This window comes from Peromyscus californicus, unplaced genomic scaffold, assembly GCF_007827085.1.
Source record: "Peromyscus californicus insignis strain IS unplaced genomic scaffold, ASM782708v3 Scaffold_4__1_contigs__length_199733344, whole genome shotgun sequence".
NCBI lineage: Eukaryota > Metazoa > Chordata > Mammalia > Rodentia > Cricetidae > Peromyscus > Peromyscus californicus.
This window is the reverse complement of record NW_026294562.1, coordinates 35,184,403-35,206,001: the sequence shown is the minus strand read 5'-3', so window position 1 is coordinate 35,206,001 and position 21,599 is coordinate 35,184,403. Positions and strand designations below refer to the sequence as shown.

The following is a 21,599-nucleotide window of genomic DNA, read 5'->3' as shown; positions in this document are numbered from 1 at the left end:
TTATGCTGCTTTGAGAGAGAGAGAGAGAGAGAGAGAGAGAGAGAGAGTCTTATACAATCTAAGCTAGCCTTGAACCCATTATTTTAGCCCAGGCTGGCATTGAACTCTTGATCTTCCTGCTTCAGTCTCCCAAGTCCTGGGACTATAGATGTCTACCAACACACCCAGCTATATTGTATTCTTCAAAAAAAAAATAAGAAAACACCTTAAAGTCTTTAGGAAATAAGCTGAGTGTCCATGCTGGGTTTTATTATTGACTTTATACAACCTAGAGTCACTGAGGAAGAGAGGACCTCAACTGCAGAACTTTCTCAATCAGATTGGCCTGCGGCCATGTTGGTGAGGAATTGTCTAGATTGATGATTCACGTGGCAGGCCCCAGGCCACTGTGGGCAGCACCATTCCTAGGACGGTGAACTTAGCCTATGTAAGAATGCCAGGAGAACAATCCAGAAAGCACCATTCTTTCACGGTTCTCATCTCCAGGTTCCTGTCTTGAGCTCCTGGCCTGCTTTCTTCCCTCAGGGATGGATTACGACCTGAAGTGTAAGCCAAGTCAACCCTTTCCTTTCTGAGCTGCTTTTGGTCAGTGGTTTATCAGAGCGACAGAATGAAACCAGGGCAGTTGTCCTAAGAGAAGTGGTTGCAATTACGAAGAGAAAGAAAAATGGAAAAGTACCTGTGGAATGATGGCCTCCTGTGACCAGAACTTCCCCTCATTCCTCAGAAAGGGCACAGCCTGCATCTTCTTTAGCAGGGAACACTGATAAAAGAAAAGAATGCTTGTCATACCCGCAGAGTTTTCTCCAAGAGTCCTGGGCCACTTTCCATGGTAAGCCCGATCTCTTTTCTAAGTTCTGAGCTGGCAAAATGCTTTCACCGAGCATACTCAAAGAGTTTTCCTCTATGCTTTGTCCAGGAGAATGGATGTGTAGAAGACTGTCTGGTCACTCATTTTGTATCAGCACAAGCACACATTTTTATTCATTCATTTTTTTTTTCCGGAAAAGAATACCTTAGGTGAGTCATAAGAATTCCTCTTCTAAGTGCCTTCCTCAGCACAGTGATAGATTCCAGGTCTGCTGAGCTGGAGGGAACCAAGCATTAAATAGCAACCCAGAGCTCCATGAAGGCTTTGTGGACAGCTTCCATCCCGTAAAGCATTGGTTCTCAACCTGTATGTCATGACCCCTTTGGGGAGGACTGAAGGACCCTTTCACAGGGGTTGCCCTAAGACCTTCAGAAAACACAGAATTTACATTACAGTTCATAACATTAGCAAAATTACAGTTATGAAGTAGCAAAGAAAATAATTTTATGGTTGGGGGGGTCACCACAACATGAAGAACTGCATTAAAGGGTCACAGTGTTAGGAAGGCCAAGAACCACTGCCGTAAAGGTTACTGCATGGTGCAGTGACTCAGAGGTTCTGTTGGAACTCAGGATGAAGTATTAAGAGCGAACCCTATTAAAGTCAGGAGTGGCGGCACGTCTGTGACCCTGGCTCTCAGGAGACTGAGGTTGGGGGCGCTGGACTGAGGCCTGTCTCAGATGTGCAGGGAGAGGCCACCCCCAAACAAGAGCAATTGCTGCAACAGTGGACATGACTAAGCATGATGAATAAGACGTATGTTTATTTTCAGGCTCCAAACATTCCGTACAATATGATCTGGAGTTACCTTGTTTTTTCTTCGCTAAAGTACTGTTTTTCAGTACTTTATATATATTCCACCCCTTTGTGCTGGAAGGGAGCCACAACTTGTGACAGAGTTAGTCTGTGTAGCCTCTGTTTTGATTGACTTCCCTCAGAAGAACAGGCTTCCTGAGCGAAGGTGTAGTGCATGTTGCCATCCCAGTACTTGGGAGGTAGAAACAGGAGGGTCAGGAGTTCAAGGCTAGCCTTGGCTATCTTAGTCTCTGTTCAAACAAACAGTAAAATACATCAGCAAGCTTCCAAAGATGACTACATTAACATAAGTAATAGCAATTAAATGGAGCAGGTTCTTAGCATGTGTCTGAGACTATAAAAAGTTCTTTATTAAATGACTTGGGCCATGAAGCTGCAGTGATCTGCATGTTTGTATCCCTCCAAAGCCTCAAGGGCAAGCTCTGAGCTCCGGGCAGATTCTTCTGTTGTTTTGTAACAAGACAAGCCCTAGCATTGCTCACCGGAAGCACAGACGACTCTGGTTCTGGGACAGACACCTTCAGGTAGACTTATGGTCCACATCACGATTCCACCATGAAGATTGCTGCGACCTGCCTTTGCAAATGGGGATTGAGATCTTGGTCCCTTTCTCCCAAGGAGAACTGCTAGATTCCTTGTGCAAATTTACTTACTTTTTATTTTACAACCTTTTCTAGGATTCAGAAATCAGAATATCAACACATAGTCACAGCAAAAAACCTCACCAGATGTAGAGACAGGAATCATCGCTCCCGGTTAAACTAAAGTGAGGCCCAGAAGGAGTTAAGGACCTTTTGAAAGGGTGTGGAGCTCATAAATGACAAAGCGTGGATTAAAAACCCCAGCTTTAGAGTCCAGATGGCAGCTCAGGTCATACCACACCAAGGTGCTGAAAACAAGCCCCTTCTACAACAAACAACACTTTGGCAATTTATTCTTTCCCTCCAAATAACTAGACTCACCCTCTGGACAAACAGATACTAATACTTAGAATGCAGAAAACATATTGTAATCAATATGGGCTCCAAATTTTTATAATACACACTCACAAACTCACAAAGACACACAAGCTCTTGTTTCTAGCTCAATTATTAATGGTCCTTGTCCAAGTGATGTGAATTTGTATGTAGATGATACAAACTTCAATAATGAATCATTAAACACCATGGACTTATTATGTCCTTAATTCCAGAACTTCAAGGTCTTGCAAAGCTGGGAAGGGCTTCTTTTCTCCAAGAGCGCAATTACCAGGATTTTTCTCACTGTGGTAGGAGAGCAAAGGTCCCATTAGCGCTAGAAATTCACATTACAGGGCAGGGGGGATGGCTCGATGGGTAATGTGCCTGTTCTGTAAGCATGAGCACCAGAGTTTGGACACCAGCACTCTCATAAAAAACTGTTCATGGTCATGTGCCTCTGTATTAGTGGGGCCGAGGAGACAGAGGCAGACCCCTGTTACTCCCTGACCAGCTGGTCTAACCAGTGAATGTCAAGTTCCATGAGAGACTTAGTCTCAAATACAAGCATGTAGGTGTATATAGATATAGATACATAGATAGAGAACAATAATAATTACAAAAGAGACCATAAACTTGAGAGAATTGGGGGAGACATGGAAGGAACTGGAGGGATGAGAGGGAAGGGTAGAAGTGATGTAAATACAGGTCTTATATACAAAATTCTCAAAGCAATTAAAAATGTAAATTAAAAGCATGGAGAACAATCTAGAACTTAAATCAATAAACAAACAACTAAACAACACGGAGGTTTCTGCTTCCTGACAGTCAGATTGGCTTCCTGCCCCTGCCGCTGTGTCTTCCTCAACAGGATAGACTGTGTCCCCTCTGGAACTATAAGGCCAAGTAAACGCTTTCTCCCCTAAAAGAATATTAAGATGGGGAGTTACAGAGGCGGTCATCTGGTGTCAACTTCTGGCCTGCACATACATGTACACACATGGGCATCTGCATATAAACGTGCACATACATACACACAAAAGAAATTCCTATTGCTCTGACAAGGCCATGCTTCCTTCTCCTTCGGATGACACTGGACACCGAAGCACTCTGCTCAAGGACCATCTCAGAATCTTTGGAGAACATTCCACATTCAGGCAGGATGGCTCTCTCGAGCATTTCTCAGGCTTAGTTCAGATACAACTGCTCTGAGGGCAAATGCAGATCTCAAAAAGAATGGCAGTGGCTTCTGGAACAGAGAAAATCAGTGCTTGCCACCTCTACTGGGGTGTCTCCAGGAAGAAAGCATAGGACAGAAACGGAACCTCCAATCTCACCCATCAGAGTATAAACATAAGATTGGTGCCTGATCCACATGGTCTCCAGCAATGAACACACACAGGATCCCTTTCAGTAATTATAGCATACAATGAAATGTTAGCGTTAATTTCTTTCCAGGAAACAACATTTGTTAAAGATAGACGTGGCTGTACAGAGTCCAAGACTGTGCTGCTGTTGTGCCGGGAAACTGGAACCACACATGCTTTCAACATGCTGGGTATGAGTCTAGGTCCTTGGAGGGATTAGGCGGCTAAAGAAAGCACAGTAAGTACCCTCATTTGTCATTAAAGGACCTTTAAAGTACATGTTGGGAACCTCCTAGGGAGGGCCCTGAATATTAGGGGAATATCAACACAGTCAGAGAAAAGATTAAAAATAGAGTGCTGCTTTGTGATCCCAACTTTACCAAATACGAGGACATGTCTGCAATGGCAACAATGTCACAAACCCTTCCCACATGATACTAGGCATCAAGAGCAAAGGTAAGTATGAGAAGATATGCGATTGTATCATGAGATTCTGTGTGGGAAGAGGGCACAGGAACTCATCGTGATGGGTGGGAGGAGGCTCCAGGGGCCAATACAAAAGTATTTACTAAGCCTTTGGAAGGAGAGGCATCACCATTTCTCAGCAAGAATAATTAATGTGTACAGCAACAACAGGTGAGAAGATAAACTTGACAGTGCAATTCTAAATACACGGCCGGTAACACCACTTTCTTATCCAGTCCAAATAAATACAGTACCCCCACAGTAGCCTCACAGAGGTTTTCTTTTCTTTTAATTGTTAGTATTTGGGGAGAAAAACAGAGTCTTCCCCAAATCCAGATAACAACAAGAAAACCATTGCCAACCAGCTGCTCAGTATACACAGGGTCAAGTCTAAATACAGGACAAGTATTTATAGCTGAGGGAGATTTACCTGAGTGGTACTGTTTCCTACCCAAGACACCTTGGTAATTAAGAAACAAAGAATCTGGTGGTTATCCAGAGCCTTGGGGAGTTAGGGGCCAATGGAAGATGTTGGTCAAAGGGTACGGATGGAAGGAAAACATTCTACCATCCATTGCACAGCCAATTGGGCAGAAACCAAAATAATATATTTTATATTTCGCAACTGGAATCAGACATTTCAAATGTCCTACCATAAAAAGTGATAGGCAAATGAAGTGAGAGGTCAATTACCTTGATTTGACCATGCAACATTTATATTAAAAGATCATGTTATAGCCCATAAAGGTGGGCTATCACGATTTGTTCATTAAATACAATATTAATGTAATTTAAGATTGAATTTTATTTAAAAAATAACAAAAGAAAAAAGTGAAAGAAAAGTAAGACACTAATGGAATAATAACTCTGTCTGACAGACAGACTATCAGACTCATTTGTAAAAACTAAACGCCAGGCAGCTCAGGTCAGAGGCAAAGGAAACTGGAATAGAATTTGACCTGATAAATAGTTCCTGTTTTCACTGTCAATTTCCAAATAACCCTTGCTGCAACAGTTCCGATAATTTTTCCAATGAATGTCTCCTGAAATCAACTAGACTTGAGGAAATGTTATTAGATCCATAAGGAACAGCTCCATTTTTCTTCATATCCTAGGAACTTCCTTCCGTGGCCAGAACTCCTAAGGTATTTTCAGACAGGCAGGCAGAAGAGAAAAAAAGGGTTTGGAGGTGGATGGGAATCAAGAGAGGAAAAACATAGGCAACTTGACTAAGATGTGACTGACATTTTCTTGCAACACAAGGGAAAAAAAGAAGTTATAGTGACTGAAAACTAGAACTCTCACTTACACTGTCCACTTCAAGTTGTTAACAGGGTTTTAGCAACTGTGCTTTACTGAGAGATGGCAAGAGGACACCAGATAGTATCTTTTCTCTCCTCCTTGGGTTGTGCTCTGAAACTCCAGACTTGATCCCAGGGGATCCTGCTGGGTGCTATGCTACTTGCTATCTCATTTTGTTCTCACTTTATTTTTGCCTTGTTCAAAACAAAGATGTCTGATAAATAACTCGAAGTACTAAGACTGATCATTGGGGAGAAATAAGCAAAAAGTGATAAAACATCACAGTTTGCCTTTTTAAAGTATGAGTTTACCAAGAAACCTCACTTAGACTTCTTCCAGTCACCCATGAGTAATAATGAGTGCTCGCCTATAAGAAGGGCTAAGATTGAATCCTTGGAAGACATTTTGCATAAACTCAAAATGGGCACTAATCTGTGTTTGAGCTCCCCAAGCTCCTGAATGAAAGGGGATTCTTTTCCTGAGAGTTGGTCCACAGGTCCTTCCAGGGAGTAATGATGTCATGTTTGTGGAGTACTTTGAACCCACACAGAAGAAAGACAACACACAAGTTGAAGGCATTCTTCTCCCGCTATGTAAGACATAGCTATCATATTTCTGTTCTGCATGTAGAAAAAATTTGTCCCTCTTTCGAAGCCAGCTCTATAGAGTCAGTACACAAAGAGAGAGAGAGAGAGATCCTCTATGACCTCCTAGATTATTGAGTGCTTCAAATAGTCTCTCCTCCTTTTCCTCTTCCTCCCTTCTCTCTACTCCCATCTCTCTGCTCTGTCCTTCCCTCCATCTCCTTATTTATGCTTTTTGTTTGTTTGTTTGCAGGTCTTGGCAGGGGGGGGGGGGGGGCGGGGGGGGGGCGGGGAGAAAAACAAAAAAAACCAAGCAATAGTCTACCCCCCCTCATAGCCACTCTTTGAAAGGGGCTGTTCTGGAATTCACCAAAAGAACCTGATTGAAGTGATATCTCCCAATACTTTCATTCGATATTTCACAAAAATGTATTTTAACCCTAAGTTCTGCCCTCAGGGTACATATTTCTTAAAGAGATAGCAAAGGAGCATGTTTTGATTGCAAGGGAATATTCTGATGATGTTAGGACAATATGGTTGAAAGTATGAAAAGTAAGTGTAAGAAGCAAGAGACTAAACCTGAAATTGCTATGTAGCCCAGGCTTGCCTAGAACTCATGAACCTGCTTCTGCCTCCCAAGGGCTGGCATTATAAGGGTGAGCCACCACACCTAGGTTCTCTATATGATTTAGTAAAATAACCACATTGTTATGATGTCTGCTGAATTCATTATTCCTTTATGCTCTGAATCATAATTTATTTTCTATAGAAACTCATTTAAAAGATCTTATAAACCTCCAATGGAAGATCCAGCTCTTGCTAAAAGAGCTTCCCTAGTTGTAATGAAATCCACCCCCAGCTCTTTGATCCATCTGTCTATTTGTTCCAGACTTCTGACTCTAAGAATCCTTAAGTGGTCTTTCCTTTCTCAGATGGCAAACTCTGTCATGCCTCATAATTGAGTGGGCACTCGATAAATGAATGCTATAGTGCTCTGCAAAATAATACACTTCCTATTGGCAGCAAATCCAAGAGAAACTTCCTTAGAAGAAAGGACTGTCAGTTACCACTTAACAAGCCTGAGTTGGCTCCCATAGAAAGAGCAAACAGAACAATAGCAACTTTGCTCCCCTACAGCAGCCACATGGCTATCTGGTTGCTGCCTCCAGTCACCTGGCACGCTGCTGGTCCCACAGAAGGAGCTCAACAAGTCCTTGTTGTTAGATTGATTCAGAAAGGCATGCGGCTGGTGATATGTAATCCATCACCTGATAGGTGGACGCCAGCTGGGTTTCTCACAGCCTGGCTGTGCCCAGCTTTTGACCTCCTGTGGTCTTTGGCTCCTTTACAGCTGACAAATTTAGCTGAGTGTGAGATGCCAGGCCAAGAGCAGGATGCCCAGAGCAAGGACTGGAGGGCTGTTCGGCAACACTGGTGGAAGATTTGCTTTTGAAAGACCCTCATCCTCTCTCTGGATGGTGTCACCTTCAAACTTTATCCCAAGATGTCCTCTACAACACTCCAGGCCAGAGCTTTGGACTAGACAGGAGTGATTCAGAATTAGAACACACAGCAGACTTAGCAGGGAAGCCTGAAGCTGTCAATGGGCAAATCCCACTTACAGTTACTGCTATTCTTAAGAAGAGCACCAGTGCCGACATTCTCATAAACCAACCCAAAGGGCTAATGTGCAGTGTAGACAAAACCCACTGCCTTACCTTTTTGCAAGGTCTGACTTCCCTTTGCCGCCCTTTTCACACCATCACAGCAACAAACATCACTATTATTGCCCACTGGAACTTCTTATTGATAATGTTGTTTGCTGGTCACTGTTAAGAGTACTTGTTTGAATGCAATTGATCATTGTAAGAAGTGGGTATACTTCCTAACCCACTTCCCAGTTGGGGAAAAAAACTGATACAAAAAGAGAGTTTAAATAATTGGGCTAAGTTCTTACAACTAGTAAGCATCAGAGTCAGGCTTTGAACCCCCAAAAGCCTGCCTCTATCCTCCACTCTCATAACCACTGACTTACACTGCCTCTCCCTATTCATTCAGTGGCAAAGACTTTCAGGTACCTAGTAGGTGCTGATCACACTTTTAAATATGCATATTAGCTCTCATCAACTCTTGATCATAAATCTTTAATGGTGTACTAGAAGCTTTGAATAAACACTCAGAGAAGACAACAATATCTTCCCCAATCCATCTAATTTCTCTGATATCTCCTTTTGCCTTAAGTTAACCTATTTTCCAATAATTCCAAACTACCTGCTGTTTGTAAATTGAAGCAGTTTCAAAATCTGAACCTCTCCTTTCATCCCTTTCAAGATAAGCTGCTTGTGTTCAGTATTTGTACTCCAGTAAATACACTTCTAAAACAATAAAGATATTTGGACAGCACCATCCCAAAGTTCCAGCTTGGGAGGAAGCACATTTGTTCTTCAAAGAGTACCAGCTGTGATATCACATAAACTACACACATAACCAACTAAGAAAACATTAGATATATCATTTCTGCCCACATACAAATCTCATAAAAGTTCAAAAATGGAACTATCACGATGAGACTGTAGACATTTCAGTTCATCTCCAAATCTCTTCCTTCATATTGTCACAACGGCAAGAGTAGTTCTGACCTGAGCCCATCTAGCCCATTAGTTAGAAGTAAACATCTTTCTAACTAAGAGAAAGCCTGGAGCTAAGTTCTTGAGCCTCTCCACAACTCAAGCAGCTTGGGGAATGTAGTTAAGGTTTCAGCCTTAAATGATGCACCTGGGGAATGCCACAGGCTAACTGGTTGAGGCCCTGAACCAATTGTGTACTTGGAGGAGGAAGTTCCACAGGTGGGTTCAGAAGTGATTCTCAAATCACATTCCTTGACTAACAGCATCAGTATTCCTGGGAAACACGTTCAAAACTCCAAATCTTCAATCTCCAAACCCGTTCAATCACGAACTCTGAGGGTGGAGCCAGGCACCCTATTGAGACTGGCCTTTCAAGTGACTCTGATAGAAGTCACATAAAAATATGAAACACATTAGTTTAAACCATCAGGCCCTGCCCATGCAGCCTACAGAGAAGGGGAATCCTGTGGGTTTCACTAGCCTCTCACACAATTAAAAGGGGACAGAAGGGAGGCCTGGATGTAAGCATCTCAATACATCAGAGAGGGTCAGCTCTTTTCTGACTTGCTGAGACCTCAGCAATCAGCAGTACAAATTAGCCAACTGTTTGGAAGATGATTTCTGAGACCTGTATGTGTTCATCTAAGGGCTTTGAAGAGAGGAAGATGCCAGAAGAGCATGGACTTTGGTGTTTTCTGTGGGCCCTGCCCTGATGGAAGCCTCAGAGAAACTGGACGAATAAATTTACATAATTTTCACAGAAAAAAAACTGCTTCTCAAATAAAACCACATTGGAGTCATTCTCTAAAAACAGCTTCTTTCATACATTTTTATATTTTAAAGAATTGATTTTGGGAGAATTTTATAGATGTATACATTGAAATATGATCATCTCTGCCTCCCAAATCACAGGAATAGGATTACGCATACAGATTTTTGAGGTGCGATTAAAGCAGGATGTCTGAGGAAGAGGCCTGGGAGTCTGCCTGAGAATAACCGTTCTTCCTCCTGTTCTTTAGTACACTCCATCACCCAGCATCTCGAGGTTTCCCTCCGCTGATGTTATTCTGCCCCATCTCACACCACTGTAGAATCATCTTTCGAAAAGAAACTGGATGCCAAGCCCCTGATCACATCTACCTCAAGGCCTCCTTGGGCTTCATAGTAAACTCCAAAGCCTGAGGTGACTCACCACGCCCTGCTAAACCAGCCCCTGCCTCTTTCTTCAGCCCTGCTTCCCACTACTAGGCCCTGGGGCCCCAACCTTAAGCCATTCTGAATTCTGTCCGCTACCTTTTACTGCTCTTGTGCCTTGGTTTCCTCGGCTCTCTAAGCCCTTCCTTACCTCTCCAGTGTGGCTGTCAAGTTAATTCCAGGTTACATTGTGTACAAACTCTCCATAAGTTAAGTCAACATAGATTGTTTCCTCACTCAATGCCAGTGGTTAGCAAGCCTTTTCTCTAACAGGACAAATGAGAAATAGTTTAAGCTTTGTGAGTAACATGGCCTATGATATGTGAGTCTATATCTCCAAGGCTTTAAAATGTATTGAAAATCCTTCTCATTCATAGACGTCGTCAAAGATGTGATACTCATGCAGTTGATCAGAAACCTGGGCAAATGGCACAGCCACCTCTGGAATGCCTCCTGTTGCCAGGAAGACAGAAAGAAAGAACCTCACACAGGCAACTAAATGGGCCAGTCTGGAAGTGATGCCCCGTAACTTCTGTCCATTAATTTAGTCAAAGTTAGTCTCTTAACCCAACCAACAATAAAAAGGTGGAGGCAGGATGTGACTTACTGGGTGAAAATGCTGAATATGTCACCTCAAGGGCAAGCACCTGAGGAAGCCTTTTCTTATAGCCTCATCCTGCAACCAACTCAGCTAGTTTTTTCCTATAATCCCATTCATACATTCACTCACTCATTCATTCATTCTTGCGATGCTTCAGATGGAATGTACAACTTTGTGCGTGCTAGGCAGGCAATCCACCACTGAGCAATAGCTGCCTCATCTCTGTATTTTACAGCATCCCAAACTCTAGATTACGATGCTGTATGTAACATGCTGGGATTTTCAACATGTCTGTCTTACCTGATTAGCTCCCATGGCCTCTTCAGATAAGCATGCATCTATGGCGGTTGCCTTGTCTGTCATCACCCTCCCAGCACTGCTCAATGTGTGTTATTTGGACAACTAACGCATGTGGTGGACACTGGGAGTAAATATGACTACTGACACAGTTACCCAAAGGCTCCTGAATCTCTGTTAATTTGCCCACACTGTCTACTCATGATCAATTTATTCTTTTAGTTATTGGTTACTGTCTCTCTGAATCACATGCATGCCTCCTTGTAACTTCTGTCTGATAATAATGGATGCCACAGAGAGCTGGTTCCTGAGGTCACAGAAAATGTTGATTATCATGCGGGTTGTTGTTGTTTTCAGAACAGGTCAGAAGGCAGGCAGAGAAAAAGGAGTGAGTGGTTGGGGTTCTGTTGTTTGAAGTTGCACAGCCAATCGGAGGCAGAGTAAAAATGACCGAACAAAAAGCTACGGGATTGAGTACTGAGCCATAACTAAACTTACCAACAGTTTATTTATGCTAGAAAGCTTAATACATGTTAGTTGAAGATAAGTCTTACTGTACCATATCAGTGTTTCCCTTGTAGTGTACATTTCTCTCTCAAGGAAAACATTAAAAACAAGCATGTGACACGACTCATTAATATTGAGCTTTTTAATGTCGACTTCACCTGTGTTCCCACCCATTTCACCGGCTGTAAAGTGACCATGAGCTTTTCAAGTCCTAGGGATGCTGAAGATTCTGAGGGCCTTTAGTGAGGCCATCCCTCTCCACTTGGTCTGTGAGGTAAATAGTAGCTGTGAGCACCTGCACTGTGAACGGCATGAATTCTGTTTCCCATGCAACATGTGTGTGGCTGGTGCACTTTTTACCTATCTCCTACCCACCAATTACACAAAACAGCATTCACATTGAGCTGCTTAGAACGACCCCATCTGTATGTGGCCTTATCAGTCACAGTGAGGATAAATTATAGGGACCAAAATGTCTCCTGGGCCCAGGAAATTCTCAAACATGCATCCCTCCTAGAAGGAAGACTGCCACTGACAATTGCTTGGGAGAACGAAGGCGAGGAGATTATAAATCCGGAAGAGAGCTAGCTAGGAGGTGTAATCTGAAATCTGTCAACTTTGCTTCACTCAAGTTCCAGCAACTTACAAAAAGAAGAGCCCGCACACTATATTAACAGGTGAGATAGCTCAGTGTACCCCTGTGCGCTGCTTAGGCCAGAGCAGAGAAGGCATCTCAGCCAGGGGGATGTGTTCAAGAAAACTGAAGGGCGGGAAGAGCAAGTCTTAGACTCAGGTCCTGTCTGGCAAAAACCCCATCCTTTCTAGGGCGGGTTGACTTTGCTTCCTTCTTTCCCTCCACGAGGCTTATAATTAAATGTTACAAAGTGTACCAAGAATAAATCTACCCGGGTCCCCTTCCCCCAACCAAAAAAGGTTAAGCTTTTAATTACAGGCCCTCAAACTATCATTTTGTGCAATTAGCAATTAACTATAATCGTTGATGAGAGAATGCAGAGCTGGGCTGGCAATTTCCCTCCTCCCCATCTCAGACTCGGTTATTTTAGTCTTGTTCTATTACAGAGGAAAAGCCACAACCACGGAGCTCTCTTGTTCTCTCTCTCTCTCTCTCTCTCTCTCTCTCTCTCTCTCTCTCTCTCTCTCTCTCTCTCTCTCACACACACACACACACACACACACACACACACACACACACACACACTCACACACACACTCATACTTAAAGAGACACTTAATTTTTAACAAAATGGCATCTCAGTTTGCCATTGAGACGGGACCCCGAACCCCACAGCAGAGCAGCGGAGCATTCGCACCCCTCTTCATCACTTTCAGGTTGGAAAGAAGAGTCCCCAGGAAGATGCTACCGACCTACCGACCTCACAATTCCAGCCCTTCCTAGGGGCTCAGGAGAGGAAGGTAGAGAGTTCCTTGCCGCCCCCAGACCCCTCAACTGTCAGCCCCATCGTCCCGGAGGTGGTGGCAACAGCAGCAATAGTTGCATCAGCGCCCTCGGCCCCGGCGCCAGGAGGGTACAGTAGCGACTGTAGGGAGCTAGGGAGCGCACAGCTGCTGCGGCCGCAGGTTCCCTGGATCAGGAAATTAGGACAGGCACCCGGGATTGGAGGTGAGGACGGTGCGCGAGCCAACCAGCGGCCGCCCCGGGTCCCCCGTGAGCCCCGGGCCGACGCGCGAAGCAGCCGGGCCCCTGGAGCCGTCCGGATGGCGGCTGCAACAGCCTCAACCACTGCCACTCACGCACGCACGCTGCCACTTGCCCCCGCACCCTCCGCACCGCACGCGGGAGAGCGGCGCGTGCAGGAGCTGCTGGGCTGAGCTCCCCCGCTGGGGTCCCCGCGCGGCTCGACCGCGCTCTTGCCGCCACCCGAGTGGGTGCCCCCGACCGTTCGCCTCGGCTGTCCCTGGCGAACCGGCTCCCCGCCCCCTCCTCCCGCGCCGTCCCCTCCCCTCTCCCTCCCCTCCCTCTGCAACGCCTGCATTATTTTCCGCCCGCAGGGTCCGCGCGCACACCGCGGCCTCGGCGGGGGAGGTGACCGGGTGGGTGGCTGGGTGGGTGGCTGGCTGGCGGGGAGTAGAGCGTGCAAGTTGCAGGGAAGGGGTGCCCGCTCCTTCCGCGCTCTCCGTGCTCCCGGCTCCTCACTCCTTCCCCCCTCCTCCTCGCCTCCTCCCTCCCCGCCCCCACCTCCTTCCTCCTCTCCGAAGGGCTGGTAACTTGTTGTGCGGAGCGAACGGCGACAACGACGGCGGCGGCGGCGGCACCATCCGGGCGGGCAGCATGGGCACGTCCGCGCGCTGGGCGCTGTGGCTGCTGCTCGCGTTGTGCTGGGCGCCCCGGGACAGCGGCGCCAATGCAAGCGGTGAGTGGGGACGCGCCCCTCCGCACTCGGCCCGTAACAAGCCGGGGCGCCCGCGATCGCTGCGTTTTGGGGGGCCTTGGGGCTCCTCTTGCCCACCCCCTCCTAGGAGGCGCCTCTCCGCGCTCCTCTCCTGCCTCCCCTCCCCGCCCGGGTGGCGCCTCTGAGCTGTCAGAGCCGAGGCTACTGGGAGCTGGGCCCGGGGGACGGTGGGGTTTAGGGTGTCCTAAAGCGTTCCTTGAACTTGTTGTCATTCCCCTGTGTCCCCTTTCTTCCCAGAACCTCTGTTTTATATGGTTTTCATCCCTCTTGACAAGGGCTTGGGGATGTGGGCTTTGGAGCTGAACTGAACAATGGTTCTGCCTCCTCTGCCAGGCGGGCTGTTAGGACCGTGGCAGAGCACCGGGCCTGGAAGCCCGGGTGCACCCCTCAGACTTGAGCAGGCTTGAGAGCGCACCCTGGGTGAAGGTGGGCGTCTCCGAGGACACCGGGCGCCAGGTGCCGGTCGGACAGGGAGTCCTCGCGCAGCCGTGAGCAGGCGCACGTTCGGTGGGCGGCAGCCTGGAGGCCGAGCCATGACAAGTGCGCAGCCTGCGCACCGGGACTGCGACTCCCCAGGCGCCCGGCCGTCTCTCCGGCCCCAAGTGTGGCTTTCAACCGGACTGTCCTCCGAGTGCTTGTCTCCCTCCCCCCGGGATTCCGCCGCTACTGCAGCGTTCGTACACCTCCACGTCTCTGAGATAACTGAACGGGGGAGGGGAGTGGGACCCAGACTTATCAGGTTACTTTGCTGAGCCTCGTTCTGGGTGACACTTCCCCCCAAAGAAACTGAGTCCCAATGTAGTGACTGCAACTAGCCCTTTATTTCACACAATAGATCGAAGGTGTAGTGCTAGAACTGGGGTGTGACTGTAGCTTGGGGAGGGCGGGGGTTACTGTCGTGAGCCCCCTAGGGTCAGCGCACTGGCTTGGGATCCCTGTGTGTTTTCAGTCCCCCATCTTGGGTCACACAACTTTCCAGAGCAGGCGATAAGACGCCTCCCTAACAAGGTCCGGTTTGATCCTTGGCAGGCCACTGAAGAGGTCTTAGAGGTCTTAAGAGGTGACACCAAAGAGCTTGCTTGCCAACCAGCCCTCGGTAATTAGGGCAGAATGCTGTCCCAGCTCTTAAGAGTCCACAATGCCCATCTCCTGTCGCCGGGTAGCTTAGAAGGCCCGCCTGCGTGCGATCACGTGTGTCCTGGAGTGAGAGCGAACTTTCAAGTGTGTGGTCAAGCAGTCTGTCGACCTATGCTGGGGCGTTGAAGTCTCCCAGCGCCCCTGAGCCTTTGGTTCCGCTGTCCCGAGCGTGAGAAGCTGGGCAGGGCTTTTCTGCCCCATGCGATTGGCTGGTAACTGGATTGCGTTTAGGTTGGTCACGTGTTTTCGCGGACTTAATTGAGCTGCCCCAGCTGGGTTACCTTTAAGATCAGCCAGGCTCAGAGGGACTGTGCCTTCTGGTGCTTTCTCCTGCTGCACTCTGAAAAGTCCATGTGTAGTGACGCTAGAATACTGTGTGTGGCAAGCCTACGAGCCCAGAGAAGCCCTGCTTCACAGAAATTCTCAGACGCTGACATTAATCATTAATGGATGAGTAATGCTAACTTATTAAACCATCCCTCAGAGTGACTTGACTTGCGTTATATATTTTGTAATAGTTCAAAACACGAATGTGTATGAAATCCATTATTGACTGTGATCCAGGGAGGTGGGAGAAAAGAGTCCTAGCTGCAGGTCCTTTTGTATTCTGGGAATTTTTTAACGTGCTAACTTTCCATTAGGTGCTGTTTTTTAATGGGGTGCTAAGAAAGCACCCAGGCTGCTGCACTGAGCTAGTCCAAAGTCAGAAGCTGTTCAGTTGGGATCCATAAAGTGAGGATATCCTTTGCCCCTCTTTTACTGCAAGTGGAATATGATGGTGCTGGAAAAAGTGGAAGAGAGAACCTGGCATAAACCTAAATCATCAGAGTGGGGGAAGCCATTCTTTCTGAACTGCCCAAACCTGGAATTGGTTGAAGCAGGTATTGACCCTAAGCCAACCCATTCCGTCCGTGTCTTAAGTTCAAAGTACCAAGACATGTGGACTGATTTTCTGGCCCTGGTCTTCTATGCTCAATCTTTCTGTCTAGCCCTTCCCCTTGTCCCCCAGTACACATGCACACTCAGAGGCTGCTCCAAACTACCCGATACAGAGCAGGCAGGTGTGCACCAATTTCCTGTAAGGAATTTAAGTGAGGCTAACAAGAGGTGTTACAAGGGCTGATGGCAAAATACGTGGGGTCTCTGGGACTCTTTCCTCCAGCCTAGGTATAGATTAAGATGTGAGATGCTGTGTAGTCTTCAAAGCCAGAGTTCTGCGAGAGATCTTCCACTATGACCAAAGACTCTTACTTCTCCTGCTCGGGGAGTGAATGATGTGTACCTGCAGGCAGGAATCTGGAAAACCAGGAGAAATGATATCTGGCTTACCGAAGCACCAAGAGAAGGGAGAGACCAGAGCAATCTCATCTACATCCAAGAAAGGCCCCGTAGACTAGACGAGGGCTTTCTTTTTTAAAGAGGGTCACAGTCCAAGCTTGATGGGCAGTGCACTTCCTGAAGTCTGGAACAGGTTTTTTTTTTTTAATTTTATTTATTTATTTTTATTTTATTTTATTTTCCTAGAATCATCATCTTACCAGCAAACTCTAGTGCTGGTCCTGTATCATTTCATCACTTTATGCTTGAGTCTCCAGAGACCTACAGATTGCATATAAAGGCCAACTTCAGTAGAACTGGCACATGTTAAGACTTCAGGCGGACAAACTGATTAGCAAACCCTATACGATACTTGTAAAGGTGGCCATCTCTACCTTCCAAACAATTGCCAGCTGATCATTGTGTTTCTGCTTTCTTAAAAAATGAATAGCCATAGACAGGATTTCACTGCAGAACTTCTGTGATGCTTCTGGAGGAGCTAAAGCACTATTAGGACCCCCCTTCTGTTCCCTGAACAATGTCAAACCCATAAAACAAAAGGCTCTAGAGCACAGCCTCAAGGTCAAGAGTGCAGAGAGGACCCCAGGCACATGGCTTCAGGCTTAGATTTCCAAACCCTTCCACTTACCAAATAGCATAGAAAGAGAAAATGTATAGGAAATATTTCCTAGGCCCTCACAGAATATAAAGTTGTTCTCAGTAGAGGAAACAGGATGGAGATGGAGTAGTTCCCTTTTCAGCCTCTGGTCTTGGCCCTGATTGGCTTCACTTGACCTTGCTTTGGAAAGTCACTGGTATGTGCTAGCCTGTGAGACATTATGCACATTACAGAGCTGAAATGGGCCTGAAATGGTGTTTGTCACATATACCTGGTGAGTCTTATGGCAGACTAAGGCAGCTGCCTTTCACATGTGAGGAGATAGATTCTTCTAACTTGAAGTAATCTCAAGAGATCACCGGACCACAGGCCAGTAGACGGCTTTCGGGGAAAATAAAAGCCCTTCTTTGGAGGTTATGAGTAAAATGTACTTTTTGAACAGGAGTAATCTAAGGCCATCTTCCTCCTCGATGAGGAGGGGACAATCTGAGGACTGGTAGCTTGTTCTGAGGTCCCCAAGGCATACTATAACCCAGTTCTTGGAGAACCTGATTTTGTAAGTGAAAACTTGATCAATTTTACTTTCTGTATTTGTTTTCGATATAAATCTGTATCTCCCTGCTAAGCTCCAGTGTTGGTTTACAATCAAGGCCCTGAAAATGGTAAATTTCAACACATTAGACATGCTAACTGCAGTATAGCTAAGTGAGAAAGCAGGTGGCACCTTCAACCGGGCCCACTTGGCCTTCTTGTGGAGAACCCTGGATGATTTGGGCCTGCTAGTCATTTTTAGGTTCTAAATTAAGAGAGAATCTGCTATGTATAGTGAGAGTAAGCATAGAGATCTCCCAGAAGCGTTTCATCGTTTGTGCAGAGGGCCTTTCGCCAGCTTTGTGAGGTAGAAATGCTAAGTTTCATATGGTAGAGATGCCCTGTGGGGAGGGGAGAGAGTATGCCAGAGCTAGCATTTAAAAAGTACATTTAGGGCAAGAAACTATACCTTGGAAAGGTCAGGCACTCACTAGAGTGGCCAATCTTGCCACTAACTTTGGGCGTCTGGGTTGGCAAGGTGGCCAGTAGTCTTTGTGCGTCCAGAAATAGTATTGGCAATGGAGGTGAGGGGGGTAGGGGAATGTGCAGTTTGCCAGGGTTGATGATTGACATTTGAGAGTTCACACGTTCCTAACTTCGTACTTCCTGCACAGACTGTTATACTATACTATACTATACTATACTATACTATACTATACTAAACTATACTATAGTATACTGTGTATACTCTCGTCTATTCTCTAGACCTGCCTCTGATCTTTACTTTTCCTAGCATGCTTTCCTAAGATCTAAATTATTCATTGGCAGGGAGATTTACCAGGCAGGGTATAAATTGAAGCCAGTCCCCCTTGTACGTCTGCTCAAGACCGCTTGATGGACAATACAGAAGCCAGAGAAATGGCCTCTTTGTGCCTTTTTTTTTTTTTTTTTTTTTTTTTTTTGGTAGTAAGTCAAACCAGGAAACTCAAGATTCAAAAAGAGCTGAGTATAGAAGCTGTGAATGGAGTGAGCAGAGCTGGTGTTTCTTAATCACGAAAGCCACAGACATCAGCTGAAGATGTCTTGAGAGTTCCCACATGCTGCTTTGATTATAGCTCATAATGCTTCCCTAAAATCACCAGCAACTTAGACTTTAATATGCCAATACCAGAAGGGATCTTATCTCTGCCAATGGTCCTGTGAAGGTGATGATTCAAACCCCAGTGGGCTAGTGCCAGCCTTCCCAAGGAGCAATAGAATGTCAAAAGTGAAACTTGGGTCTGACATACCAACCTCCTCTCCTTATCAGATCTTCCATGTGTGTTAGAAACTCTCCCATGTGGAAATGTGGCTGATACACTAATTATGGCAGATAGATGTGCAAGGTATGTTGTCTTTTTTTTTAGTGATAACTTGCCACACAGATGAGATGAAAGTACTCTCATAGGCATAGGAAGCAGGTACCTCTTTAACTTTATCTCTCAAAAGATTCCACTGGGCAAAACTTCATTTAGCAGGCCACGCTTCCTTTCAAGTTCAGAAAAGCTGGGGAAATATTTTGACAAAAGTCTATAATGCAGAACAGATTTATAGGTTAATTCATTAACCAACGAATACATTCATGACTCGTAGGACTTAGCAAATCTTTGGATGCTAGGTAACAAGCCCTCAGTGCCCTGGAGCACGGGGGCAGGTTAGAAAAAGTTTTGGGAAAGAAGCCAGATCATACCTGGCTCTGGGGACATATTTAAGGGTCCAGTAGGCCGCAGCGAGGAGATGCTATCTGAACCTGCTCCTGTGGGGAAGACACAGGAAGACAACAGGAACCATATGGGCAAACAGAAACTACGCATTCGTGAGGATGGTCAAAGGCAGGGGAAGTCAGGGAAGCCCCTTAGAGCTGTTAGCTCAGCTGTGGCAGCCCGAGCAGATGGTGGGTGGTGGCTGAAAGGAAGAAGTCAGGGGAAGCTGGTAGGGAACGGCGACTCAATCCTGGAATCAGTGGGAAGCCAGGAAATGATCCTATCGTTGGCCCTTCTGGATATTCTAAGGGGCTTAAATCACTGTCTTAATTTGGATGGAGACCGAGACACCCTGGAGGCAAAGGGAAAGTTGACTTAAATTTAGATCAAGTGAGAGATGAGGGGTTAGACATGGGCATCAGGCCCAGTGTCAGGGGAGAAGAAGCTGGGCTCCCTCCCGGGCTACTGATTTAGGGAAGTGGCAAGTCAACTGAGGCTTATAAGACACAAGAGAGGAGGGCAGGTGTGGGGACCAACTGCTTTACTCTGCATGTCTGCTGAGGCATCCCGATGAATGTTACTTATACAATGCGCCCAAAAGCTGTGCTCAGGTTGTCACCAACATGTCTGTCATAAAACACTTCCACTTCTCTCCTGTCTCCCTGCAGTGACAGTTCTGAGGTCTTAGGGGGATTACCAGTATATTCAGTATTACAACCTTGTAAACAAAGCCTCTCCCATGTTTTGCTGCCTCTGTAACTTCTTGGTCTTCATGCTGGTGCCCCTTGGGCTGTTCTCCATCCCCAGGCAGATAAGGTAGAGATATGACTTGGTTAATGTACCCTAGTCAAGAAAATCAGAAAAATTAGAAAAAGCCACTATGATGGGAATTCTAGCAGCATATTTAAAAGGCTACGATGAGAACAGGAAATAGGGCCCTATCTCAACTACAAAGCTATACTGTAGAGTGTCCTCTTGAGACAGGAAACTTCTTTATTCTTGATTGATTTAAGCAGAGTGCACTAGCTAAATTCCAAGCAAGTGGAATATTCTAGAATTATGTAGTCCTGAGTTGGCTATTGTAGTTTGTGTGTTTGGTAGCATAGGATTTAGAGCCAGCACACCTGGGTTCAAATCTTAGGTCAGCCCAGGGCAATCTTGGGCAAGTCACTGTATTTTTGTTCTTTTCCTAATCTGTAAAGAGGGAAAGGGGAAAGGTCACGTAGAACTAATGAGTTAAGACATGAGAAGTCTTAGAAGTCTTAGAGCAGCAAAAGAGGCCAACAATACAAAGCGTTTGGTTGTACCCATGAATGGAAGATGCTCTCGGTCAGGTGTAAACGGAACAGCTTGTGACAACAGTTCCTTACTCGGCATCTCAGGGCCTCCCCCCCCCCCCTACCACCACCACCCTGCTGCACTATTTGCCACTGACAGCCTCTCCCTTCCTTCCTGTAGGAAAACTTTTTTTGCTGACTCAGAAGTCTGCCTGGCCTAAAAGGAGTTTTAGCCTATGAATAGAAGGATTGGCATTAAATTAGCAAGCAGTGGAGATGAGGTAGACTAAAAATAAATGCCCTTGGTGGCCCTAGAAGTGCCAAAAGCAATGGACTGAAGATATTCCAGCAGATGATAATACCCTTCCATGTAGGCAATCAAAGTGAAGGCTGGGCCTGGCAGAGTGTGGCAGCCTGAGACCCTCTATAGAATCAAGTTCCCCATGAACCTGATACTCTGAGCATCTCCTCACTATTCCAGGTTCCAACCAGAGGAATCCTGCCAAAAAGTTACTCAAAGCCTATGGGGAAATCCGTGGCCCATCCTTAAAGCCAGCTAGGCTACTCACTATAGGGCCAACACAGGGCTTTATGGAAGCTCACATGCTGATTTTCCATGTTAACCCTTACAGAACCAATTAGGTAATGGCAAACTGACATCCCTGTGCATTCAAACTGCCGTGTCTCCTGAAGCCAGTGAACTGCTGATTGTGGGTAGCAATCAGTGTTAACTATTTAGGTGAGCAAAGCTCCTGGGACATGGACACCTTCCAGTAAGCTTCAAGTCTGATGCCATACATACAAAGGACAATAAAAGGAGAAAGGACATTCTTTGACATTTTGGGACATCTATCACTAACTTTAATAGCCACATAAGTGGGTAGATACAAGTGACCTCAAATCTCCTGACCCAAAAGATGAAAAGTATTCTTGCTTAATATTAGAGCTGGAAGGAAA

At 46.0% G+C, this 21,599-nt stretch overlaps 1 protein-coding gene and 1 long non-coding RNA gene across 6 annotated transcripts in view; one reads left to right on the top strand and one right to left on the bottom strand.

Moving 5' to 3' along the window:
• LOC128094895 (uncharacterized) overlaps positions 1 to 13,916 on the bottom strand; it is a 45,922-nt gene extending 32,006 nt beyond the window's left edge. The window contains exons 1-2 of one of the 2 annotated variants that reach the window (XR_008213103.1): positions 13,806 to 13,916; positions 680 to 763 (exon numbers count right to left, since the gene is read on the bottom strand). This is a non-coding gene — a long non-coding RNA (uncharacterized LOC128094895). Of the gene's footprint in view, positions 1 to 679; positions 764 to 1,015; positions 6,622 to 13,805 lie in introns of those variants that run through there. The other variant, XR_008213104.1, reaches the window with a different exon arrangement.
• The window catches only part of Vldlr (very low density lipoprotein receptor), a 33,845-nt gene continuing 25,456 nt past the window's right edge, over positions 13,211 to 21,599 (top strand). The window contains exons 1-2 of one of the 4 annotated variants that reach the window (XM_052713491.1): positions 13,211 to 13,229; positions 13,826 to 13,980. In XM_052713491.1, the coding sequence (XP_052569451.1) occupies positions 13,899 to 13,980 (82 nt within the window). In that variant the 5' untranslated portion in view covers positions 13,211 to 13,229; positions 13,826 to 13,898. Of the gene's footprint in view, positions 13,230 to 13,294; positions 13,981 to 21,599 lie in introns of those variants that run through there. The other 3 variants (XM_052713494.1, XM_052713495.1, XM_052713493.1) reach the window with 3 other exon arrangements.